The sequence below is a fragment of the Oncorhynchus gorbuscha genome, unplaced genomic scaffold, assembly GCF_021184085.1.
Source record: "Oncorhynchus gorbuscha isolate QuinsamMale2020 ecotype Even-year unplaced genomic scaffold, OgorEven_v1.0 Un_scaffold_2819, whole genome shotgun sequence".
Lineage (NCBI taxonomy): Eukaryota > Metazoa > Chordata > Actinopteri > Salmoniformes > Salmonidae > Oncorhynchus > Oncorhynchus gorbuscha.
In genome coordinates, this window is record NW_025745145.1 from 11,903 (window position 1) to 39,322 (window position 27,420).

General features: G+C 43.1%; 1 protein-coding gene across 1 annotated transcript in view; it reads right to left on the bottom strand.

The window, feature by feature from the left end:
* Positions 1-246: 246 nt before the first annotated feature.
* LOC124017590 (melanopsin-A-like) overlaps positions 247-27,420 on the bottom strand; it is a 45,280-nt gene continuing 18,106 nt past the window's right edge. Inside the window, exons 2-6 of the mRNA XM_046332794.1 lie at positions 21,070-21,215; positions 20,000-20,133; positions 3,462-3,665; positions 585-756; positions 247-415 (exon numbers count right to left, since the gene is read on the bottom strand). Coding sequence (XP_046188750.1) covers positions 247-415; positions 585-756; positions 3,462-3,665; positions 20,000-20,133; positions 21,070-21,215 — 825 coding nt within the window. The remainder of the gene's footprint in view (positions 416-584; positions 757-3,461; positions 3,666-19,999; positions 20,134-21,069; positions 21,216-27,420) is intronic.

Here is a 27,420-nt window from a genome sequence, read left to right on the forward strand (position 1 = left end):
AGAAAAAAAGACGAAGGCCTGTTGGAGGCGTGGCCTTGGGTTAGCTCTCTTTGGACAAACCGTGGGTGAAAGTGTCATTCTAGTTAATTGATTATGTTGTACTCTCTTACTAAGCACTAAGCTTTTATGCTGTCAGTTCTGTACATGCAATATGACTGATATAAGTGCATGTGATACCAAATAGCTTTCTAGAGTTCCATTAAGACAGTCACTGTTTTGTTAAAATACAGTACCTCTCAAAAGCACTCACCCTGCAAATGCAGTCAGGGCCACAACAGAGTATGGGGACCAAGATATTACATAGAGGAGGATGACTATCAGAGCAATCTTAGCCATCTTCCACTCATTCTTCAGCCGACGGAAACTCTTAATTGAGTCTCTGGTGCTCCCATTGCAATTGATCTTGGTTACAGCCCTATGAGACACATACACAGGAAAATAAATGTGAAATGTGAGAAATTTGAAATGTTTCAGAGAATCCAATTTCAGTAATTTACAACACACTTTCTTAATTCAATTTAATTTAATTGGACACACGTTCAGTGTTATCTCTAGAGCAGCTCTCTTGTATCCAGTCCACTTACCTGTTAGTTGTACGTATGGCTCTGAAGATGAAGAAGTAGCAGTACATGATGACGATGAGGGGGATGAAGAAGACAAAGGTGAAGAGCAGCATGGTGTAGGCACGCACTGATGGGGTAAAGGTCACATAGTCCCATGAACAGGAGGTCAACAGGCCCTCTGGAACATAGGCGCCTGGGGAGGTAAAGGGGGCGGGGGTAAGGGAGAAAGGGGGAGGGAGAGGATGGGGAAGAAGTGCGAAAGTGGTAGAGAAAGGAGGAAAAGAGAGATGGGACATAGAAAGGGGAAAAGGGCAGAAAATAAGTTGTGGGATACGACATTGTCAAAACCTTTCTTCTTCAATACAACTTCTAAGTCGTCTACAAGTTGTCCTTCAAGCATCATCTATTGAAGCCCTGCTATGGTAAAACGGTCAGAGTGCCAGGGAAAGTTAAGGATACTCACATCAATTGGAAGACGCAGGAACAACAAAGATTGCATCAAGGAAGCACTTCTGGTGATCTAAACGCTCTGGATGATCAAAGCCTCAAAGTGAATAATGGTGCAGTTTTGTTTAGCTTTTATGTTCTTGATGTTATTTGCCTCTGAATGATGTGATAAATAGCGGAGATGAGGCAGAGATCGAGCCGCCAGATGGGCTTAAGGAGACAGACGCCCTGTGTGTGGTCGGACAGGACACACGGGCTGCAGAACAATGGGGTAGCATGGCTACACACAGACTCCAGCCACAGGTGGCTGCAGGGGTAGGCCCTCCACATTGTCTGAGTTAGTGTGTCGCTCTTAAGGCCCTTTCCAGCATGTCACCCATTAGTGTGCTAGACAGAATAGTGTTGTCAATTTGGAGCTGCTGGATCAATTTGTTATTTGCCAGAGATTTGCACAGTCATGGGGTGTGAGTCATTCTGAGTACAGTATACTGTAAGTCCAGGCCAATGTGAGGTTTATGAGGGGCCCATTCCAGCCAGTGCGCCCGCTAGTTTCATTCTCTTTCTTCTCACTGAGAGATCTCAGGCAGCTCAGCATATCTGATCCAATGCCCAAATCCTCATGCTTAAACACAGAGCCAGGGGTAGCACTCTCTCCTGCTGTCTTTCTCTCTCTCCTGCTGTCTTTCTCTCTCTCCTGCTGTCTTTCTCTCTCTCCAGCGGTTCTTTCTCTCTCTCCTGCTGTCTTTCTCTCTCTCCTGCTGTCTTTCTCTTTCTTCTGCTGTCTTTCTCTCTCCTGCTGTCTTTTTCTCTCTCGCCGTCCTTCTCTCGCTCCTGCTGTCTTTCTCTCTCTACTACCGTCATTCTCTTTCTCTCTGTCCTGCGGTCTTTCTCTCTCTCCTGCTGTCTTTCTCTCTCTGCTGCTGTCTTTCTCTCTCTCCTGCTGTCTTTTTCACTCACCTGATGTCTTTCTCTCTCTCATGATGTCTTTCTCTCTCTCCTACTGTCTTTCTCTCTCCTACTGTCTTTCTCTTTCTACTGCTGTCTTTCTCTCTCTGCTGCTGTCTTTCTCTCTCGCTCTCCTGCTGTCTCTCTCTCTGCTGCTGTCTTTCTCTCTCTCTCTGTTGCTGTCTTTCAATCTCTCCTGCGGTCTTTCTCTCTCCTGCGGTCTTTCTCTCCTGCTGTCTTTCTCTCCTGCTGTCTTTCTCTCTCTCCTGCTGTCTTTCTCTCTCTCTCCTGCTGTCTTTCTCTCTCTCCTGCTGTCTTTCTCTCTCTCTCTCCTGCCGTCTTTCTCTCTCTGCTGCCGTCTTTCTCTCTCTGCTGCCGTCTTTCTCTCTCTCCTGCGGGCTTTCTCTCTCCTGCTGTCTGTCTCTCTCTCTTGCTGTCTTTCTCTCTCTCCTGCTGTATTTGTCACTCTCCTGCGGTCTTTCTCTCTCTCCTGCGGTCTTTCTCTCTCTCCTCTCTCCTGCTGTCTTTCTCTCTCTCCTGCTGTCTTTCTCTCTCTCCTGCGCTCTTTCTCTCTCTCTTGCTGTATTTCTCTCTCTGCTGCTGTCTTTCTCTGCTGGTGTTTTTCTCTCTGCTACTGTCTTTCTCTCTCTGCTGCGGTCTTTCTCTCTTTCTCTTGCTGTTTTTCTCTCTCTGCTGCTGTTTTTCTCTCTCTGCTGCTGTCTTTCTCTCTCTGCTGCTGTCTTTCTCTCTCTCTTGCTCTCTTTCTCTCTCTGCTCCTGGCTTTCTCTCTCTGCTGCTGTTTTTCTCTCTCTGCTGCTGTCTTTCTCTCTCTGCTGCTGTCTTTCTCTCTCTCTCTTGCTGTCTTTCTCTCGCATATATAGCACATGGGGATGTGTGAAACGTACTCCGCATCCTGAAATGTTCCCACTTGCGTCAGCGAACAGCTAGCTTTTCACTTGATGCCTACTGGTAAGACGCTTCAGGAGGGTGGTCACTTGTTCTAGCAAGGCAGAGGTCGTGAGTTTGCGCCAGGTTTGGGCCGAATCGATAAGAAGTGGTACTTCCTAAGCAAGCACTGTGACATCCTTTACAGTGGTGCCGTGACCTGGATCTACAGTTGCACTCAGCTCAACGCTGGGGTCGCTGTTGAGTAAGTTTGAGGGGAGAATGTAGCACATGGGGATGTGTGAAACTTACTCCTCAGTCTGAAGTGTCCCCACTTGCACCAGCGAATCGCTAGCTTTTCGCGTGGTGCAGACTGGTAAGACGCTTCAGGAGGGCGGTCATGTGTGCTAGCAAGGCAGAGGTCCCGAGTTCGCGCCTGGTATGGGCCGTATTGTGAGGAAGTGGTTCACGCTGCTTGCTTAGCGAGTCATCCTTTACACACATACTGACACAATCACGATTCCATACAGTGTATACAGCCCTGGCATCCTACAACCTCATCCCAAGCTTGGCTCATGACCCAGGATTATTCTCTCTCTCTGCGTGTGTGTGTGAACTTACTCCAGCCAAAGAAAGGGGGCAGGCTCCATCCCAATGAGTAGACCCAGGCAGCCAAGAGGATGAGCTGGGCTCGTTTCTTGGACAGCACCCCGATGGAGGCCAGTGGACGTGTAATCACAAAGTAGCGGTCCACTGCTATCACCATCAGAGTGATCATAGAGCAGATCCCAAATAAAGCCCCACAGAACGCATATAGCTCACAGCCTAGAGGACACAGAGACAGCACAGTTAATTACTGAGATACGAGAGAGTCAGAGTACAGTTAATGACTGAGAGAAAAATAGAAAGGATGGGTGAAAGAGAAACAGCATGTCGGTTGGTGTGTTGTAATGCCCCCTGTGGGTGATAGTCCACTCCATAGCCTGGATAATGATCCAGAACCAGGTCAAACAGAAGGACTGCCTGCAGAGACAGTGGGAGCTGCAGGGGGTAATACTGACCTTATCTCAGATTCACACCCAACACCCACCCTGCTGTGACACCCACCCACCTCCACTTTGCACAGAGCTGAACATATACCGCAAACAAAGCCCCAATGTCTCACAGAATATAGACATTGTGCAACATACTGAATATATGTATAGAACTATAGACCACCCCACAGCTGTATTAATCATACAAATCATACACACCATAGGTCATGCCTTCCCTGGGGTTATGCCTTGTGCTGTATGGCAGTAGCTTAGGCTGTTGTTACACACCTTCACTGGTGAGTTATGCCAGGGAAGATTAGACGCCTGAATTTACTGGGGTGTATAGGGTTTAACAATGGCAGAAGTGGGAATACATGATAAGTACAGCTCTGGTTCTGGCTTTACCAGGGTGATTTTGCAACTATGGGAACTTTTCGCATCTTATTTTGGAAAAAATATGTTTCTTGAAAAATACTTTTATCAAAGATCGAAGATATCCCTCTAGTGGTGTGGGGGCTGTGCTTTGGCAAAGTGGGTGGGGTTATATCCTTCCTGTTTGGCCCTGTCCGGGGGTGTCCTCGGATGGGGCCACAGTGTCTCCTGACCCCTCCTGTCTCAGCCTCCAGTATTTATGCTGCAGTAGTTTGTGTCGGGGGGGCTAGGGTCAGTTTGTTATATCTGGAGTACTTCTCCTGTCCTATTCGGTGTCCTGTGTGAATCTAAGTGTGCGTTCTCTAATTCTCTCCTTCTCTCTTTCTTTCTCTCTCTCGGAGGACCTGAGCCCTAGGACCATGCCCCAGGACTACCTGACATGATGACTCCTTGCTGTTCCCAGTCCACCTGGCCGTGCTGCTGCTCCAGTTTCAACTGACCTGAGCCCTAGGACCATGCCCCAGGACTATCTGACATGATGACTCCTTGCTGTCCCCAGTCCACCTGACCGTGCTGCTGCTCCAGTTTCAACTGTTCTGCCCTATTATTATTCGACCATGCTGGTCATTTATGAACATTTGAACATCTTGGCCATGTTCTGTTATAATCTCCACCCGGCACAGCCAGAAGAGGACTGGCCACCCCTCATAGCCTGGTTCCTCTCTAGGTTTCTTCCTAGGTTTTGGCCTTTCTAGGGAGTTTTTCCTAGCCACCATGCTTCTACACCTGCATTGCTTGCTGTTTGGGCTTTTGGCTGGGTTTCTGTACAGCACTTTGAGATATCAGCTGATGTACGAAGGGCTATATAAATCAATTTGAGTTGATTTGATCAACATAAATACCTTTCTCTTTTTATCAGGAACCATACATGTAGTATTGGCTGTGATAATTTTATTCAATAATACATGTAACTGACTCCCTTTCCCCCAATACACCTTCTGCAGGTGTCATTACCATCATATAATAAAACATTCCATTTTAGTTTGAAACTTAATCACAAACACAATGGGATTTGGGATAATTTGGTTTGTCTGCCTATAGGATTTGGTAATACAACATTTAGAAATAATTATTTGAATTCCTTATTGCATAAATATTCCATTTCTTGTTGAACAATGCAATTACCTGTTGAAAATGTTATGTATTTCAACATTTTAAGTAGTTATATGGAGAACAAGTAAGTGCTTTACACCTGAAGAAGACACAAGTGTGATATCAATCACCACCTGATATCAATCACCACACAGCGGAGTCAATCACCACCTTCCGGAGACACCTGAAACCCCACCTCTTTAAGGAATACCTAGGATAGGATAAAGTAATCCTTCCCCCTTAAAAGATTTAGATGCACTATTGTAAAGTGGCTGTTCCACAGGATGTCATAAGGTGAATGCACCAATTTGTAAGTCGCTCTGGATAAGAGCGTCTGCTAAATGACTTAAATGTAAATGTATATCTAGGCCGTCATTGTAAATAAGTTTTTGGTCTTAACGGACTTGCCTAATAAAATAAAATTCTACATAAAAATGAAAAATAAAATAATTGAATGTAATGGAAACAAATATGCAATGATTGTGGTGGTAATGACTGTGTGACGGTAATGACTAGGGTAATGGTAAAATGCATTACTTGTTAATAATAACTGGGTAAAAAAAATCACAACATTCCCTTAAAATTAACCTTACAAATAGCAGTATTGGGTGATTTGGAATGCCATAGTGTCACGCCCTGACCTTAGTATTCTTTGTTTTCTTTATTATTTTGGTTAGGTCAGGATGTGACATGGGTGATTATATGGTTTTTGCCCTGTCTAGGGTTTTTGCATGTTTATGGGGTTGTTTCCAGTCTAGGGGTTTTGTATGTCTATGGTGGCCAAGATTGGTAACCATAGAGTATTTCGTGGGTGATTATCTATGTCTATGTAATAGTTGCCTCTGTCAGCACTATATTTAGCTTCACGTTCGTTTTTGTAGTTAAGTGTTTCTTCGTCTTCATTAAAATAAGATGCATTCATCTCACGCTGCGCTTTGGTCTCCTCCATTCAACGAACGTGACACGTAGTCAGTCAATACGTGATATAACAATACTGGTAGGAAAAGTTTTCATCTTTAGCTCACAATCTGTGGATACTATACGATTGTAAAGGTTCAAAACGTATGTAAAACATCACAGCACAATAGAAATATATATGGCACATGGAAACCAAACAAGGGTGGTCTATGGTGATAGGAGGGATGGGCTGAGAGTGGCTGAGGGTTGGGATTAAAGAGTTTATGTTTGGTAAAGTATTATTGCTATGTGATTGCTTTCTATAAAAGTACCATGTATGTAAAAATGTGTATATAAAATGCATGTATATGTAGCAGGAAAGCTGTTAAAATATATATATATATATATATGTCCCCCGAAGAGGGGGGTGGTGGATGGGTTAAAAAAATAAATAATAATAATAATTGGGAAGAAATGTATGATTTATTTCTACCAAGACAGTGAAACATTAAGTGATAAGCAGTATTGAGCAGGGGTATACCCTTCTTATGCAATGGTTCTAGAAAATGTTGTTACTTATGATGGTAATGACAGTGATGGTGATGATAATTTGTTACTTTTTTGGATTTAAATGCAAGGCCATAAGGTTTATTTAGTTAATATGATAAGTTATCATTTGATAAACTCCACAACCACAACAGAATGAGATGTATTTTTTCAAATAGAGAACAATATAGGTGAGTTATGCCGTTGCGGTAATGACGCAGTTTTTGTGTGTCTTGATGTGTAAAGTGTTGAAAAAGCACTATAATTGATCACTTTGATTGGTGTGATGGTAATTACGCAATACTGTGAGAAAACGGTACTTCATAGAAAATAATGTATTTAATGTTAGATCAGATCCCATCCAATATGCCCCTTTTTGTTACGTTACAGCCTTATTCTAGAAGTTTCTTTCTCCCTCATCAATCATCATTTTGCTATGAGACTCAGGTGCATCCTGTTTCCATTGATCATCCTTGAGATGTTTCTACAACTTGATGGAGTCCACCTGTGGTAAATTCAATTGATTGGACATGATTTGGAAAGGCACACACCTGTCTATATAAGGTCCCGCAGTTGACAGTGCATGTCAGAGCAAAAGGAAATGGCCGTAGAGCTCCGAGACAGGATTGTGTCAAGGCACAGATCTGGGGAAGGTTACCAAAACATTTCTGCAGCATTGAAGTTCCCGAAGAACACAGTGTCCTCCATCATTCTTAAATGGAAGTAGTTTGGAACCATCAAGACTCTTCCTAGAGCTGGCTGCCTGGCCAAACAGACCAATCGGGGGAGAAGGGCCTTGGTCAGGGAGGTGAACAAGAACCTGATGGTCACTCTGACAGAGCTATAGAGTTCCTCTGTGGAGATGGGATAAACTTCCAGAAGGAAAACTATCTCTGCAGCTCTTCACCCATCAGGCCTTTATGGTAGAGTGGTGGAAGCCGCTCCTCAGTAAAAGGCACATGACAGCCCGCTTGAAGTTTGCCAAAAGGCACCTAAAGGATTCTCAGACCATGAGAAACAAGATTCTCTGGTCAGGGAGAGGGGGAAATGAATGGACAATGATCCTTGATGACAACCTGCTCCATAGCGCTCAGCACCTCAGACTGGGGCGAAGGTTCACATTCCAACAGGACAATGACTCTAAGCACACATCCAAGACAACTAAGGAGTGGCTTCGGGACAAGTCTTGACTGGCACCAGCCAGAGCCCGGACTTGAACCTGATCGAACATCTCTGGAGAGACCTGAAAAAGCTGTGCAGCGACGCTCCCCATCTAACCTGACAGAGCTTGAGAGGATCTGCAGATAAGAATGGGAGAAACTCCCCAAATACAGGTGTGCCAAGCTTGTAGCATCATACCCAAGAAGACTCGAGGCTGTAATCACTACCAAAGGGTCTTCAACAAAGTACTGAGTAAACAGTCTGAATTTGGCAAAAATGTCTAAACCTGTTTTTGCTTTGTCATTATTGTCTCACCCTGATCTGTTTCACCTGTCTTCGTGCTTGTCTTCACCCCCCTCCAGGTGTTGCCCATCTTCCCAATTATCCCATGGGTACTTATGCCTGTGTTCTGTTTGTCTGTTTCCAGTTCATCTTGTTTGTCAAGTCAACCAGTGTTTTCACAGCTCCTGCTTTTCCACAGTCTCTCTTTTTCTCGCCCTACTGGTTTTGACCTTTGCCTGTCCTGACTCAGAGCCTGCCTTCCTGTACCTTTTGTCCCACTACTCTCGATGATTGACCCTTGCCTGCCTTGACCTGTCGTTTGCCTTCCCCCGTTGCTGTTATTTCAACACAGTCTGCATTTGGGTCTTACCTGCAACGTGATAATTATGGGGTGTGTAGATTGAGGGGAAAAAAACAATTGAATCCCTTTTATAATAAGGCTTGTAACAAAATGTGGACATTTTTCAATCTCTTACCAGATTGATCAACCACACATTTAATTACAGGCAGCGAAATTAACTGCATTTTTGGATCCTTATATGAATAGGCTTCCTGTTCGCCCCCATCCCTTCACTGAATTCCTCCACTGTGGTGCATTATTGAATTGGAACAATGAAACGTGTCGATGTTTTGAGATTACAACACCCTACGGGAATAAGGATGATTATTTCTTCTCACATGTGCATAAATCATTAACAGACACTAATGTCACCTCTAACAAGTAACGTTACCATAATATAATTTATGATCACAGTTCCGTTTCATTATAAAAATGGATTTTGGCAGAACAAAGCCTCAATTCAGTTTGTGATTTAATACATCAATGAACAATTTCACCAACAAACAGCCAATTTAATTACAGACTATATGTCCCAGAATGACAGTGCTGATGTATCCTACTCCACTTTGTGAGAGGCATTTAATGCGTGGGCATATAATATCATGAGGCTACCATGAAAAAATGTAGGCAGAGAAGATTATTAGAAAGCGAGGAACTGCTCCCGGTGCAGAGTAGAGTTTATATGGAAGCGCCCTTATCTTCCAAGTTGAATTACTTAATAAAACTCCAATATGAATACAATACTATTCTCTCTAATCAATTAAACACAACGCAATTAAAGATTAGACAAAAACACTTCGAGTTAGGTGACAAGCCGGATAAACTACTGGCGCGCCAGCTGAGAGGTATACAGGCCAAATCTAGTACAGGAGCTGTTACCACGGACCCAAAATAAATAAATGCATGTTTCACAAAGTTTTATCAAGACCTTTACACGTTAGACTACTGTAGATACCGCGCAAAATTCTGATTTCATCTGTTCCCGTTCCCTACCTAAATTATGCGCTGCTGCTCAACGGGGAATGAAATGCAGAGAGAACTTTAGAAGAGGTTATCTCCACAGTAGTTCCTTCCCTAAAGGTGAAGCGCATGGCTATGATGGATTTGGTTAAGAGTTTTACAAAGCACATTCAGAAAAGGTTACTCTTATGTTGATGTTATTTAAATACTATTGAAACTTGCAGACTCCCGGAGTCTTTATTCTCTGCCAATACAGTGCCTTGCAAAAGTATTCATCCCCCTTGGAGTTTTTCCTATTTTGTTGCATTACAACCTGTAAGTTAAATGGATTTTTATTTGGAGTTCATGTAATGGACATATACAAAATAGTCCAAATTGGTGAAAATAAATAAATAATAACTTGTTTAATTTTTAAAAATTAAAATTCAACAGAAAAGTGGTGCGTGCATATGTATTCACCCCCTTTGCTATGAAGCCCCTAAATAAGATCTGGTGCAACCAATTACCTCCAGAAGTCACATAATTAGTTAAATAAAGTCCCCCTGTGTGAAAGCTAAGTGTCACATGATCTCAGTATATATACACCTGTTCTGAAAGGCCCCATAGTCTGCACCACCACTAAGCAAGGGGCACCACCAAGCAAGTGGCACCATGAAGACCAATGAACTCTCCAAACAGGTCAGGGACAAGGTTGTGCAGAAGTACAGATCAGGGTTGGGTTATAAAAGAATATACAAAACTTTGAACATCCCACAGAGCACCATTAAATCCATAATTAAAAATTGGAAAGAATATGGCACCACAACAAACCAGCCAAGAGAGGGTCGCCCACCAAAGTTCATATCGGTCTTGCCGATATGCCCTAAGTGCAAGTCTGCCGAGGGTACCCTAGGTCATCTCATCTGGTCATGCCCCAAACTGCACACACACTGGCAGGATATTTTCAAGTGCTACTCAGAAGTATACAGCTGTAACCTCATACCAGCCCCGGACGCTGTTGTTTTAGGTAGGTCACATCACCTAACGACTTTAACCCATTGGGAACAGAAGACTGTACAAAATAATAATAATAATAATAATATATGCCATTTAGCAGACGCTTTTATCCAAAGCGACTTACAGTCATGTGTGCATACATTCTACATATGGGTGGTCCCGGGGATTGAACCCACTACCCTGGCGTTACAAGCGCCATGCTCTACCAACTGAGCTACAGAAGGCCCACGATGGCATGGTTATTGCAACAAAACCATTTTTAAGCCTTTTGATTAAGGAGACTGTGCCTGATTTTAAAACCTGGTTAGCTGAAGTCACCAGTTTGCTAAATAAATAAAGAATTTGATCTCTGGCAGATCTAATACATTCGTTAAGATATGGCAGCCAGTGGAGTCTCCTCAGAGGAGGATGAAGAGAACCATCCTCCTCAAAATGTAATATTAAAATATATATTTACGTCACCAAATAATTGATTAAAATACACTGTTTTGCAATGAAGGTCTACAGTAGCCTCAGCAGTCTGTAGGGTAGCACCATGGTGTAGCCGGTCCTCCTCTTGGTACATTGACTTCAATGCAAAACCTAGGAGGCTCTTGGTTCTCACCCCCTTCCATAGACTTACACAGTAATTATGACAACTTCTGAAGGACGTCCTAAAAACCTATCAGAGCTCTTGCAGCATGAACTGACATGTTGTCCACCAAATCAAAGGATCAGAGAATGAATCTAGTACTGAAAGCATAAGCTACAGCAAGATAGCATTGTAGTGCATCAAATGTAGTGAGTAGTTGACTCAAAGAGAGAGAAAGACCATAGTTGAACAGTTTACAACAAATTAATTTATTCAAAGATGAAGGAGAATAGAGAGAGTGAGAGAGACAGAGATTATTTTTTTCACTTTCAGTTTTACTTACTTAGCTAGCAAATGCAGCTGGCTAGTTTAGCTACTCAAACACCCGGCTCAAATAGACTGCATGATAGTAGCGGGTTTACTAACACATTAGTTCTATTAGCTATGATAACTAAGACGTTACTTTAGCTAATATGGGGACAATAATGTAGGCTGTGTGTAGCAGTTATAACATGGTTTGGCTTGGAAAGTTTTTTTCACCTGGTCACATACAGCTGATGTGTTGTTCATTGAAGTCTTCAAACAAAGGGAAAAGGTGAGAGGAGGAGAGTGCATACAGGATAAAAGGAATATAACGTGGCTGCTATGAAACTGAACTGTGTTTATGTGGGATCAGGGGTGTATTCATTCCGCCGATTCTGTTGAAAAGAGTTTCGTAAACGGAAGCAAACAAAATGGGGATAAAAATACTTGAATTTATCCAATAGAAACTCTCGTTTGCAACTGTCGGACTAATGATTACACCCTAGATAAGCTAGATGCAGGTAAGACTGTGCAAGGCGGTTTTGAATGTGTCACTGTCTGTCCATGTGTCATTGTCTGTCATCTCAAATTTCTCTCGACCTTTGTGCACCTACGTTGTAAACTTTCATTCATAGGCTTGGTTGTAGCAACATCATGACGGGACAATTTGAGGATCATGTAGTAACCTAAACCTGTCGATGTTACATTGAACTGTGTGAATGGAATATGAATTACAGTCGTCCAACATGCTGTAATAGAAATAAGGCCATGCTCATGAAAAGAAATTGTCCTCCCTCATCATTTAAAAAAAACTTTTATTTAATCAGATAGGCCAGTTGAGAACAAGTTCTCATTTACAACTGTGGCCTGGCCAAGATAAAGCAAAGCAGTGTGACAAAAAACAACAATGCAGTATTACACATAAACTAACATATAGTCAATAACACAATAGAAAAATCTATGTACAGTGAGTGCAAATGTAGAAGAGTAAGAAGGTAGGCAATAAATGGGCTATAGAGAAAAAATAATTACAATTTAGCATTAACACGGGAGGGATAGATGTGCAGATGATGATGTGCAAGTAGAGATACTGGGGTGCAATAGAGCAAGCGGGTAAGTAATAATATGGGGATGAGGCAGTTGTGTGTGCTATTTACAGATTGGCTGTGTACAGGTACAGTGATCGGTAAGCTGCTCTGACAGCTGATGCTTAAAGTTACAGAGGGAGATATAAGACTCCAGCTTCAGTGATTTTTGCCATTCGTTCCAGTCAATGGCAGCAGAGAACTGGAAGGAAAGACGGCCAAAGGAAGTGTTGGCTATGGGGATGACCAGTGAAAAATACCTGCTGGAGCTCGTACTATGGGTGTGTGTTGCTATGGTGACCAGTGAGCTGAGATAAGGCAAGGCTTTACCTAGCAAGGACTTATAGATGACCTGGAGCCAGTGGGTTTGGCGACGAATTGGTAGTGAGGGCCAGTCAACGAGACCGTACAGGTCGCAGTGGTGGGTGGTATACTGTATGGGGCTTTGGTGACAAAACGTATGGCACTGTGATAGACTACATCCAGTTTGCTGAGAAGAGTGTTGGGGGCTATTTTGTAAATTACATCGCCGAAGTCAAGGATTGGTAGGATAGTCAGTTTTACGAAGGTATGTTTGGCAGCATGAGTGAAGGAGGCTTTGTTGCAAAATAGGAAGCCAATTCTAGATTTAATTTTGGATTGGAGAGTCTGGAAGGAGAGTTTACAGTCTAACTAGACACCTAGGTATTTGTACTTGCCCCAATATTCTAGGTCAGAACCTTCCAGAGTAGTGATGCTAGTCGGGCGGCAGGGTGAGAGTAGCAATCGGTTGAAGAGCATGCATTTAGTTTTACTAGCATTTAAAAGCAGTTGGAGGCCACAGAAGGAGTGTTGTATGGCGTTGAAGCTCGTTTGGAGGTTTGTTAACAGTGTCCAAAGAAGGCCCAGATGTATACAGAATGGTGTCGTCTGCGTAGAGGTAGATCAGAGAATAACCAGCAGCAAGAGCGACATTATTGATATATACAGAGAAAAGAGTCGGCCCGAGAATTGAACCCTGTGGCATCCCCATAGAGACTGGCAGAGGTCTAGACAACTGGCCCTCCGATTTGACACACTGAACTATCTGAGAAGTAGTTGGCGAACCAGGTGAGGCAGGCATTTGAGAAGCCAAGGCTATTGAGTCTGCCGATAAGAATGCGGTGATTGACAGAGTCGAAAGCCTTGGCCAGGTCAATGAAGGCGGCTGCACAGTACTGTCTTTTATCGATGGCGGTTATGATATTGTTTTGGACCTTGAGCGTGGCTGAGGTGCACCAATGACCAGCTAGGAAACCAGATTGCATAGTGGAGAAGGTACGGTGGGATTCGAAATGGTCGGTGATCTGTTTGTTAACTTGGCTTTCGAAGATTTTAGAACGGCAGGGCAGGATGGATATAGGTCTATAACAGTTTTGGTCTGGAGTGTCTCCCACTTTGAAGGGGGGGAATGACTGCGGCAGCTTTCCAATCTTTGGGAATCTCAGATGATACGAAAGAGAGCTTGAATAGGCTAGTAATAGGGGTTGCAACAATTTCGGCGGATAATTTTAGAAAGAGAGGGTCCAGAATGTCTAGCCCAGCTGATTTGTAGGGATCCAGATTTTGCAGCTCTTTCAGAACATCAGCTGTCTGGATTTTGTTGAAGAAGAAGTTGGGAGGGGCTTGGGCAAGCTGCTGCAGGGGTGCTGAGATGTTGGCCGGGGTAGAGGTAGCCAGGTGGAAGGCATGGCCAGACGAAAAAAATGCTTATTGAAATGATCAATTATCGTAGAAATTCATCAGTGGTGAGTGTTTCCTATCCTCAGTGCAGTGGGCAGCTGGGAGGAGGTGCTCTTATTCTCCATGGACTTGTCCCAAAACTCTTTGGAATTAGTGCTACAGCAAGCAAATTTCTGTTTGAAAAAGCTAGCCTTAGCTTTCCTAACTGACTGAGTATATTGGTTCCTGACTTCCCTGAAAAGTTGCATAAAGGCACTGACCGCCACTGAAGGCAACACTTTTTAGCGTATCTTTCGCGTGATGATGGGAAACATACAACCTGCAACCCACCTTGATCCAATGTTATTATTTTCAATGCAGAGCATAATCCTTATACAGTGTGTCAAATATCAATGAAGCAAGGTGCCAATTCTTTGTGTTTTGTTTTCTCTTTCTGTTTTTCATTTTCTGTCTTCTGTTGAGGGTTGGGGGTATTCTCATTGTACTAGTTGCTGTCATTATCTGTCTGTTTGTAAAACTGAAAATTCATCAATAAAATCTATATATAAAAAATAAACTCAGACATTTCTCTCAAATCACAGGGATCTGTTGGCATGGGACTAATATAATCAGAGGACCTTGGAGTTTATGGAGTAGATGAAATGTACACAATTGTTACCAGGAAGGAAATTGGGGAGGGTCATGCTTTTTCAATTTCAGTCAGGGGAGAGTTTAATCTTTTTTTGTTTAGTCCAGGGCAGGGTCATGTAATTTGTAAATAATTAATAAACCTAATGCAATGGTACAATTAAGCACTGGAGGTGGTGGTATAGGTTTAATAAAATGTATCGTAAAACAAGCAATTTGTTACTTGTTTTCAACAACAATAAATACATGTAAAATGTAATGATATCATAAAATCGCCCCCAAAAAGACACAATGCACTGCTGTTGAACCAGCCTTCATTATAGTAGGGCTAGGCTAAGGGTAGCCTATGGAGAGATTTGGGTTTTAAAGATGGGAAATGATGGGAAACAAGTCATTGTTACAGGAAAATAACTTCTAAATATGAGCTTTACCGGTGTTCACAGAGGTTCTCATCTCTCATTTCATGATGGGCATGGACACGTAGCCTACATCATGGAGGGGGTTTTACGCACCTCCAAAGCATGGCTAAAATAATGAACGCAAGCAAGCTGATATAAGACAGGTAAATTACCCATCCTTCCGCAACAGTTTGAAAATAGCAGAGTGCTGGCTTTAACAGGTTGAAATTGCAAACTACCGGTGTTTGACACTAGTGCTATCTTAAGGTCAGGCAAAAATAGAGCCGTGATGTCATCTTGCTCAGTGTTTGAGAATTAGTTGCTTATTATATGCTACCCTTTTTCCCGGATTCTTTACTGGGTGTGTAATATCAAGAGTCCCTAGTGTGGTCCCAATCAAATGATCCATAGCCTATACGCTTAGCTATAGGTCTAGGCTATTTATTTTATTTATTTTATTTTACCTTTACTTAACCAGGCAAGTCAGTTAAGAACAAATTCTTATTTTCAATGACGGCCTAGGAACAGTGGGTTAACTGCCTGTTCAGGGGCAGAACGACAGATTTGTACCTTGTCAGCTCGGGGGTTTGAACTTGCAACCTTCCAGTTCCAACGCTCTATCCACTAGGCTACCCTGCCGCCCCAAACGCTATACGAAGAGCATGCTCGGAGAAGCACAGGGCTAAGTTGTATTTAAAAAAAAATGCACTTGCAATGGAAACGCTATGCCAATCATGAGCCCTGGCCAAAAAAATGCAATATCTTTGTGCACATACTAGGCCTACTGATGTCCTGTTCAGCTTGAGAGGGATAGTGCAAAGATGAGAAGGACTGGAGCTAGGCTTGCTACTGTTATAATTGATTTGAATTAAAACAATATGTTTCGTTGCCCATAATGATATTTATCAGAATAATTGACCTCGCAATAAGCCATATTCAAGTCATTTACATAACTTACATTAGTTTTAAGTGGCAGTGAGATGGACAGCGCATGGGTGCTGAAAGTAGGCTACTTCTAGAAGTACTAATTCATATAAACAGTCTTTGGGCCTCCCAAGTGGCACAGAGGTCTAAGGCACTTAATCGCAGTGCTCGAGGTGTCAATACAGACCCGGGTTTGATCCCAGGCTGTGTCGCAGCCGGCCGCGACAGGGAGACCCATTAGGCGGTGCACAATTGGCTTAGCGTTGTCCAGGTTAGGGAAAGGTTTGGCCGACCACGATGTCCTTGTCCCATCGCGCTCTAGCGACTCCTTGTGCAGGCTGGGCACATGCACGCTGACTTCGGTCACCAGTTGTACAACGTTTCCTCTGACACATTGGTGCAGCTGGCTTCCAGGTTAAGTGAGCAGTGTGTCAAGAAGCAGTGCGGCTTGGCAGGGTTGTGTTTCGGAGGATGCATGACTCATGACCTTCGCCTCTCCCGAGTTTGTATAGGAGTTGCAGTGATGGGACAAGACTGTAACTACCAATTGGGGAGAAAAAGGGGAGGAAAAAAATATTCATTTTACTTTGACTTTAGGCTACTAACAACAAGACTATCCTTTTTTAAACAATAGCCTGTATAGAAATCAAAACCTCTCTGGTGCTGCAGCATGCGCTCATTCGTTGGCATGCTCTGTTGTGATATTAAAGGATTCTGCTTGTCTCCAGTCATGTAAAATAACGTAGAATTGCATGACATGCATTTATAAAAGGCATTCTCAGACCCCAAATAAGATGACAGATTCAATTCATGCAGTGCTTTTAATTATAATGGAGGTCTTTTCCCCCTTACCCTTGTCCGCAGTAGAATGTGAATCCACAACCTTCTGGCTACTTTGCCATGTAGGCTAATGCTTACAAAACGAAGAACAAAACTGCATATCTGAAGGCTCTGGTCTGTCCTAGGAGTGAGGGTAATGGGTTCGCTGCTATTTCATTTACATGTTTTAATTATTATTTTGGTTATAAGGGAGTGTCATGACGTTGGCCTCTCTGGGTATAGCTGCCTCCACCTTTCCTCCTTCAACTAGGTTGCTGTGGTCAGAGAGACGTCATAATTCCTGAGAGGATCTCCTCATGGACACATAGTAGAGAGAGAGTAAACTTTCGTAGAGGACAAAGGAAATCCTTCCACCTCACAGAACTTGAGGTACGAACAAATTTCATGTTCCGGAGAAAGTATAAAAGATCGGTGAAGAATCCAGCTACGAACTGGTCTGTTTGTCACAACTTGGGAAATTTCATGGGAGACGGTGTGGCCACATTACCATAACGCTGTTTGTATAATAGCCTCAGCTATGAGGTTTACATCTAATTGTTGTATAAGATGAATGAGTGAGTATGATACTGTTTGTATAATTGTGTAATATGATTTTGGACTGTTTAATGACGAAAAATACAATTCCCTTTTGATTTAAACTAAGTCAGAGGACCGCCCCTGAGCCCAGTTAGGGTTAGAAATCCTGGGACAGCCTTTTCTGCCATTCCAAATAAAAAACTCGGGTTTTCGATCAGCAGACCGAGCTTACCTCAATTACGAGATGGTTAAAGGTTGCAGACCATGTTTTTCTACATTAGGAGGACAAAGGTTGTAGACCATTGCTGAATCTTTTAACCATACCATGCGGTTAAACTCTTAGACTATCGATACCGACAGAATAATAACAAGTCTTTGATACTAATTACTAGTCTGCAGCTAGGAATTCGGTATCATTGAACGCGAAGAACGACAACCGCCGAAACATCCATTCTATAACGAATGTCACTTTGAACTATCCCCTCTAACCAAGACAGAGAGAGAGAGGGAGAGAGACGGAAATTCTACGAAAGACAAACTTTTCACCAGCATTCAAGACGACACACTGAGCATAAATATATATATATTGATTGCAATTGTTCCCGAGTGAGTGAGTGTGTAAAGGATTAGCATTTCTATTGTTATAATTATCACTCTGTAGTGACTTCTTAGTCGACCCCCACTTCCCATTTTGTCTAACAAGCCGCCATGCCAGTTCAGCCCACTAGGGCACATTCTCCTATCATTTCATGTAACCACATTTGCCATGTTTGTTGTTTGTTTATGCATTTATGTGAATTACTTTAGTAAGTAATAAATAAATGATTTAAGACATTTTGATGTATGGCTGACTCATAGTGAAGACTGGGTTCGTGTAGATAACCAACAATTTACGACGTTTGGAATGAGATTAATGTAAGGTAAAGTAAATAATTCATTCATTCGAAGACTAATTGATCAGATCAAATATGTGAACAGTTATTTTAGGAAATGATAACTTTGTAATCTGAATATTTTTCCATGGTGCCCTGACTTCCTAGTTAATTAGTTACGTGATTAATCAGTTGATCGCGTAATAACTAATTACAGAGAATCAGTCTTCAGTTAATGATAGTAAAGACACGACAGGAGGGACACCCTTTTTCAAGCATTCAGGGAGTGTCAGGTAAAAAATATATTTTACTGAAAGAGAGGGCCATCCATTTTCATTTCAGAGAGATCTGTTTTTCTCCAGGTATCCCCCATAATAAATAATGTACAGTCACTTAGTTGAAAAACAGTAGGTGGGATTATTACTCTCATGCTATGCAAAAATGACCGACATGGCAGATTGGGATGGGATTTAAATTACAGATGTTTTTATTTGTGCTTGTGCACATAATTACATAAAAACCTATCTCCCCCAGTAAAATGAATCCCCCGCGAGTAGGGCTTTAGTGTTCATCCAAAGCTGTCTTTGATTTAAATAGATGCAGATAAAAAACCTCAAGGTCTGCCTTATTGTCTGTATCTCTAGGCAACAACTCATTAACTAGGCTTCCATTCACCGTTGAAAGACTGGAAGCCGAGTATTTGCAGAAAAAGGCATGCACATTGTAATGGGTTGGCCTGTTTCCATTAAACTGGCATGTTGCGGTTGAAAAGCTGTGCATCCTGAAGTAGTGCAAATAAAAAGCACTTTATCGCATAAGTTTCCATGAAGTTAATAATAAACAGAAGCTCAATGTGTTCCCATCACATTTTGTGGTCGCAAAAGAGTGTAGGTTACATGTTGAGATAAGAGCAAGATCATTTTTATTTGATAATTGGCAGCCAAGCACCAATCATCATGTCACCAGCATACAAATAACGCCTTTGATGTGTATTGGACATTTGCATCAGCCTGGTCAACTTAACCACCATATGTGTGTTCATCACAACCTAATCCATCTGCCTAATAAACTCTTCATGCTTTTTTCACGTTGTGGTGGGAGGACAACATATCATTGTGACTAAGTTTACTTTGACAAGATGGTAATTATATCAATATGTGCACATAAAAGCATTTTCCACCGCAATTGTCACAATCTATTTCACAGACAAAGAAATGATCCTCCCTTGTGTAGCGTATTTTGTTTTGTCGACATTAGGACGTTTTCACAAAAAAAATGTGCTGTTTCCTTCAGGCTTCAGTTCATTCCATAAAATGGTTGGAAGGAAACATGGTTTACGGTAAAAAATAAACACATTCTCCTCTTTCTCTCTTATCATACACTTCTACCTCTTGCCATTCCCCACCTATTCTGTTCAACCTTGGAATCAATTCCTTCATTCCACCTCCTTCCAGTCAATAATAAGAAAGAAGCTAGGTTTCCATATTCAAGTAATGTATAGATGTTTTCAGTTTTTCTCAGAAAAGTCTGGAAAATTGGAAAATAATTGACCTCAGGTGAGTTAGAAGGTGGTGTGGAGTACCTTTCTCCCCGAAGATCCATCTTTTATGCATGGAGGTGGTGAAGAAGATGGGTGCCTGTGTGAGGCACATCAGGAGATCAGTAATGGCCAGGTTAATGATGAACATGTTGGCCGGAGTCCTCAGTGACCTGCTCCTGTAGAACACAGCACAGGGAAAGGCATGATTCAATTTGACACACACACACACACACACACACACACACACACACACACACACACACACACACACACACACACACACACACACACACACACACACACACACACACACACACACACACACACACACACACACACACACACACACACACACACACACACACACACACACACACACACACATATTAACCCCAGCATAATGCTGTAACATTCCCACAAATGGTAGGTCAGTGTAATCAAAGTGTTATTGTACTGAAATTACATAGTTCCTCTCTGTCTATGGAAAGAGCTTGTGCCATCACATTTGTCCAACATGTACCACTTACAGTATATCTGCAAATGATTGTGTGTGTGTGTGTGTGTGTGTGTGTGTGTGTGTGTGTGTGTGTGTGTGTGTGTGTGTGTGTGTGTGTGTGTGTGTGTGTGTGTGTGTGTGTGTGTGTGTGTAGTGTGTGTGTGTGTGTGTGTGTGTGTGTGTGTGTGTGTGTGTGTGTGTGTCTATATACACAATGAGTCATCATGGTGGGAGAGAAATGGCATGTCCACACAAAGCATTGAAAGCGAAGCGCGTTACACACAACCCAGAACAATGTAATGTCAAGCCAAATAGTGTGTTTGGGATGAAGGAAAGACAACTACGAATGTGAAAACACTTGCAATTGCAGCTTGTGCGACAGGTTCTTTTATTTTACACAATGCGGATCAACTGAGACACACTGATAAACAACTGAGACGACAGAGCCACATATGACAGATGGAGGGATATTGAGACGACAAAACCTCAGCATCAACTCCACATTCTCTTGCTGCAAGAAACTGCCACAGAATTATAATTGATCAAATTATAGGTGTGTGTGAGAAAGAGAAAGAAAGAGATAGTTATGGTACAATGGGAAGCTCCTGTCCCTTACCTGCTGAAGGCATAGATAACCAGGAAGTTGCCCACCATGCCGGTGATGCCGATAGCCAGAATGACTACCCCTATAGTGTAATGGACATGGTCAGGTACATCCACAGTTGGGAAGGGGTGGCGAGAGGCTTCCTGCACCATGGCCATCTACAGGTAAAACAAAATAATTTAAACAGGAGCCTGGTGGCATAACAAAACTGTGAGAAATGAACCATATCCACTTATTAATCATGTAGGAAGAGGAATGCATAGTATAACCCCAAAATGCTGGTAGGTTGTAAGTAAATCAATTTGTTAGCAACGTTTTCAAATTACTGTACTGTACTGAAATATACACTACCGGTCAAAGGTCTTAGAACACTTACTCATTCATGGGTTTTCTTTATTTGTACTATTTTCAACATTGTAGAATAATAGTGAAGACATCAAAACTATGAAATAACACATATGGAATCTTGTAATAACCAAAAAAGTGTTAAACAGATTATTCAAATAGCCACCCTTTGCCTTGATGACAGTGTTGCACACTCTTGGCATTCTCTCAACCAGCTTCACCTGGAATGCTTTTCCAACAGTCTTGAAGGAGTTCCCACATACGCTGAGCACTTGTCTGCTTTTCCTTCACTCTGCGGTCAGACTCATCCCAAACCATCTCAATTGGGTTGAGGTCGGGGAATTGTGGAGTCCATGTCTTCTGATGAAGCACTCCATCACTCTCCTTCTTGGTAAAAAAAAAGCCCTTACACGGCCTGGAGGTGTGTTGGGTCATTGTCCTGTTGAAAAACAATGATAGTCCCACTAAGCCCAAACCAGATGGGATGGCGTATTGCTGCAGAATGCTGTGGTAGCCAAGCTGGTTAAGTGTGCCTTGAATTTTAAATAAATCACTGACAGTGTCACCAGCAAAGCATCCCCACCCCATCACACCTACTCCTCTTCGGTGGGAAATACAAATGCAGAGATCCTCCATTCACCCACACAGCAAAGAAATCTCCAATTTGGACTCCAGACCAAAGGACAAATTTCCACCGGTACAATGTCCATTGCTCTTGTTTCTTGGCCCAAGCAAGTCTCTTCTTATTGGTGTCCTTTAGTAGTGGTTTCTTGCAGCAATTCGACCATGAAGGCCTGATTCACTCAGTCTGCTCTGAACAATTGATGTTGAGATGTGTCTGTTACTTGAACTCTGCGAAGCATTTATTGGGCTGCAATTTCTGAGGCTGGTAACTCTAATGAACTTATCCTCTGCAGCAGAAGTAACTCTGGGTCTTCCATTCCTGTGGTGGTCCTCATGAGAGCCTGTTTCATCATAGCGCTTGATGGTTTTGGCGACTGTACTTGAAACTTTCAAAGTTCTTGAAATGTTCCATATTGACTGACCTTCAAGTCTTAAAGTAACAATAGACTGTTATTTCTCTGCTTATTTGAGATGTTGCCATAATATGGACTTGGTCTTTTACCAAATAGGGCTATCTTCTGTATACCACCCCTACCTTGTCACAACACAAATATCAGGAATCAAGGTAAGACCCAGATGCAGACTGTAGAAGTAACTATGTTTATTGTAGCAACAGAGGCAGGCAAATACAGGTCAAGGCAGGCAGGGGTTGCTAAACCACGGTAAGGCAAAGGTACCGGACGGCAGCTAGGCTCAGGGACAGGCCAGACAGAGAGGTCAGACAGGCAAAGGTAAAAAACCAGGGGGATGTGACAAGAGAGGCTGGGAACAGCTAGTCGCTGACAGGAAACCGTCTGGTAAGCTTGACCAAACAAGATGAACTGGCAACAAACAGACAGAGAACACAGGTACAAATACACAAAGGATAATTGGGAAGATGGGCGACACCTGGAGGGGGTGGAGACAAGCACAAGGACAGGTGAAACAGATCAGGCGTGACGGCAAATGATTGGCTCAAACGCATTAAGAAGGAAATACATTCCACAAATGTACTTTTATAAAGGCACACCTGCTAATTGAAATGCATTCCAGGTGACTACCTCAGGAAGCTGGATGAGAGAATACCAAGAGTGTGCAAAGCTGTCATCAAGGCAAAGGGTGGCTTTTTGAAGAATCTCAAATATAAGATATATCTTGATTTGTTTAAACCTTTTTTTGGTTACTACATGATTCCATATGTGTTATTTCATAGTTTTGATGTCTTAACTATTCATCTACAATGTAGAAAATAGTAAAAATAAAGAAAAACCCTTGAATGTGTAGGTGTGACCAAACCTTTGGCTGGTGCTGTTTGTTAGCAAAAACCTCCAGAGAACTTATTTAGCATGTTTTGGTGTTCGAGTTAGGCGAACATTCCCTTAATATCAAACAGAACTTATCCAGAATGTAGTTACCATGTTCTCTGAATATCCCATATTAATGTTCTAGACACATTTCATGGGACATTGCAAGAACATTTGTGTCCAGTTTTCTGAAGGGTTAGGGGGAATATTCCATCAACATCACAACAAACATACACAGAACATGGTTGCCATGTTCTCAGAAAATAAGATATGAATGTTCTAGACACGTTTCATGGGAACATTACAAGAGCATTCACGTGTCAAGTTTTCTGAGGGTAAGGGACAGGTTGCAATCTACTGGCGGAGGGGTAGTTCAAAATAGGGAGGGTTGACAAACCTTTTTTTTTTTTGCTTTGAGGGTTGTGTGTTTTTTTTATTGGGCACAGTGGAGGGTAGTGCATTTTATTCATTGGTTTACTATATAATTTCTTCCATCCTCGCCAAATGTACTCATCTGCTTGCGTGTTCCTCCCCTATATCAAGGTGTTTTGGTACTTTTCCGTGTGCTAACTTTTACTATACCACAGGTCAGTATAGTCTAACGGTCCATCCTGCCCTCTGTCCACCATTCATAGTGACAATAGTGCAAGGTGGATCATTTGTGCAGATCTGCAATAGGCTAATTAGCAATCATATCACACATAAAAGCATTACATTTTTTGTTGTTGCAATTTCCAATATGACTCCACAAGTACAAATAGGAATAGCTGATAGGTAGCGGAGAGGCCATGTGCGCATTAAATAACAGTAAAGACATGACACATGTCCCTATTGATCTTGTTTAGGGACAATACAATTATCCTACCTGGACTAGCCTACAACACCACAATGCAATGAATATATATGTATATGGGGTGGCAGGTAGCCTAGTGGTTAGAGCATTGCACTAGTAACCGGAAGGTTGCAAGCTCAAATCCCTGAGCTGACTAGGTAAACATCTGTCATTCTACCCCTGAACAAGGCAGTTAACCCACTGTTCCTAGGCTGTCATTGAAAATAAGAGTTTGTTCTTAACTGACTTGCCAAGTTAAGTAAAGATTATAAAAAAATATCTCTGGGGCTAAGCTGCTCTTCCTTTATTTAGGCTATATACACTCTATACTATTGTTTTATATTAACATCATACATTGGACACCTAAGCCTATAGGCCTATGCATGCAATGCCCTGATCCGTTTAGTGCTCAAATCTCTGACAGCTGAATCTTGAGGTGGACAATTTTTGCTTTATGAAAGTTGCCTAAAACCACCCCCCAGAAAATAGGCTATAAACGTTGACATAAGCTACACATGGAAACCCAAGGAACAGAGTTAACATTTTTAATATTCACGGTCACTTTGTCCGGTGCCAAATTTTCCTAAAGGAAACTCTGAAATGCACACGGTTTCTATGCAGATTTTTAGAATATTCACATGAAAATCTGTCACCAATTGGAAGGAAACCTAGCTATAGACACGCACAAGACTCTGGCAAGTGCGCTAGTCCAGTGTCACATTGATTATGCCGGTACATCATGGTTCCCACCAGCAGTCCCAAACATCTAAAGAATAAGCTACAGACCAGCCAAGCAAGCTTGTAAGATTTGTACTTAAACTCCCCCTCATACTCATCTTGAAGTTGAGCATTTTTTTGTCTGTGTCTCTGTAATTGTATAGGGAAACTGAGCAAAAAAAGAAACGTCCTATCACTGTCAACTGTGTTTAATTTCAGAAAACGTGTAAATATTTGTTTGAACATAAGATTCAACAACTGATACATAAACTGAACAAGTTCCACAGACATGTGACTAACACAAATTGAATAATGTGTCCCTGAACAAAGGGGGGGGGTTCAAAATCAAAAGTAACAGTCAGTATCTGGTGTGGCCACCAGCTGCATTAAGTACTGCAGTCCATTTCCTCCTCATGGATTGCACCAGATTTGCCAGTTCTTGCTGTGAGATGTTACCCCACTCTTCCACCAAGGCACCTGTAAGTTTCCGGACATTTCTGGGGGGGAATTGTCCTAGCCCTCACCCTCCGATCCAACAGGTCCCAGACGTGCTCAATGGGATTGAGATCTGGGCTCTTCGCTGGCCATTGCAGAACACTGATATTCTTGTCTTGCAGGAAATCACACAGAACGAGCAGTATGGCTGGTGGCATTGTCATGTTGGAGGGTCATGTCAGGATGAGCATGCAGGAAGGGTACCACATGAGGGAGGAGGATGTCTTCCCTGTAACACAGCGTTGAAATTGCCTGCAATGACAACAAGCTCAGTCTGATGCTGTGACACTGCCCCAGACCATGACGGATCCTCCACCTCCAAATCAATCCCACTCCAGCCCTCGGTGTAATGCTCATTCCTTCGACGATAAACGCAAATCTCTTCAGTGAAGAGCATTTTTTACCAGTCCTGTCTGGTCCAACGACGGTGGGTTTGTGCCCATAGGCGACGTTGTTGCCGGTGATGTCTGGTGAGGACCTGCCTTTACAACAGGCCAACAACAGGCCAACCGATCCTGTGCAGGTGTTGTTACACATGGTCTGCCACTGCAAGGCGATCAGCTGTACGTCGTGTCTTACTGTAGCGCTGTCTTAGGCGTCTCATAGCTTCACCTGGAATGCTTTTCCAACAGTTTTGAAGGAGTTCCCACATACGCTGAGCACTTGTCTGCTTTTCCTTCACTCTGCAGTCAGACTCATCCCAAACCATCTCAATTGAGTTGAGATCGAGAATTGTAGAGGCCAGGTCATCTGATGAAGCACTCCATCACTCTCCTTGGTAAAAAAGCCCTTACACGGCCTGGAGGTGTGTTGGGTCAATAAATGCTTCACATCTGCGGGACTTCTTGTAGCAGGCTTCTTGTCCATGATGAAGAAACTAGTCGACGCAGGAAAAGTGAAAGTGCGGATGAAACCTTGTTGGAGTGCCTCTTGGATGTAATCCTCCATGGCCTGGGTCTCAACCACCGACAGAGGGTAGATGCGTCTGCATGGAGGCGCAGACCCTGCCAGCAGGTCACTGGCACAGTCCCAGCGGCGATGAGGGGGAAGACAGGTGGTGCGGATCTTGGAGAATACCTCCCGCAGGTCCTGGTATACCACAGGGATGTTAGGCTGAAGGGCAAGCACAGGACTCTCAACCGACGTGGAAGCAGGTCCTCTGGCATTTGGGTGACCAGTCTGTGATTGTCATCCTCGACCAGGGGCTGGTGGAATTATGGAATTGAAGCCAAGAGAGGCCGAGGATGATCTTGTGATGAATGGGCTCCACAGTGAGGGTGAGTGGTTGGGTGATGTGTGTGATGGTTCCGGATCCTAGTAGCCGATTATCAAGGGCTTGAACCGGGAAAGGAGAGGAGAGTGGGTATGAGGTGATGTTAAGAGAGGAGGCAAGGGTCTGGTCAATAAAGTTCCCCGCGGCACCGGAATCCACTAACGCTGTAGACATAGTACATGAGGGACAGTCAACTAGAGTGATGGACACCAAAAAGAGTTTAGCAGAGAGTGATGGAAGATGGAATACTCACTCCTGCCCTATGAGGTGGAAGATCACATGACTGTCCCTCTGCTCTTGTGGAGCCCTTATTAGGAAGTTCTGGACACTGCTGGAACCGGTGCCCCCCTTGACCACAATACAGACAGAGCCCCAGCTGTCTCCGTCTGCATCATTCCGCCGCGGGGAGGCGTGAGACCGCTACCTCCATGGGTTCAGGCTCTGATCCAGAGTGTTCCCTGAAGGAGGGAGAGAAGTGATAAGTATCGACGCTCCTGTAGTAGGTTATTCAGACAGATGGCCATTGCAATGAGTGCGTCCAAAGAGAGGTTGTCGTCTCGACAGGCCAACTCTGTCTGGACATCCTCTCACAGAACTCTTCGGAATAGCGTGCAAAGCGCCAACTCGTTCCATCCGCTGGATGCTGCTACTGTCCGGAAGGTGAGCGCGTACTCTGGTCCCCCTGCCGTAATTGGAGTAAGCACTCACCCTCCTCTCTGCCCTTTGGGGGATGATCGAAGATGCATTTGAACAGAGCTATGAACCCCTCATATGAAGCTAGCTCCTCCTCTCCC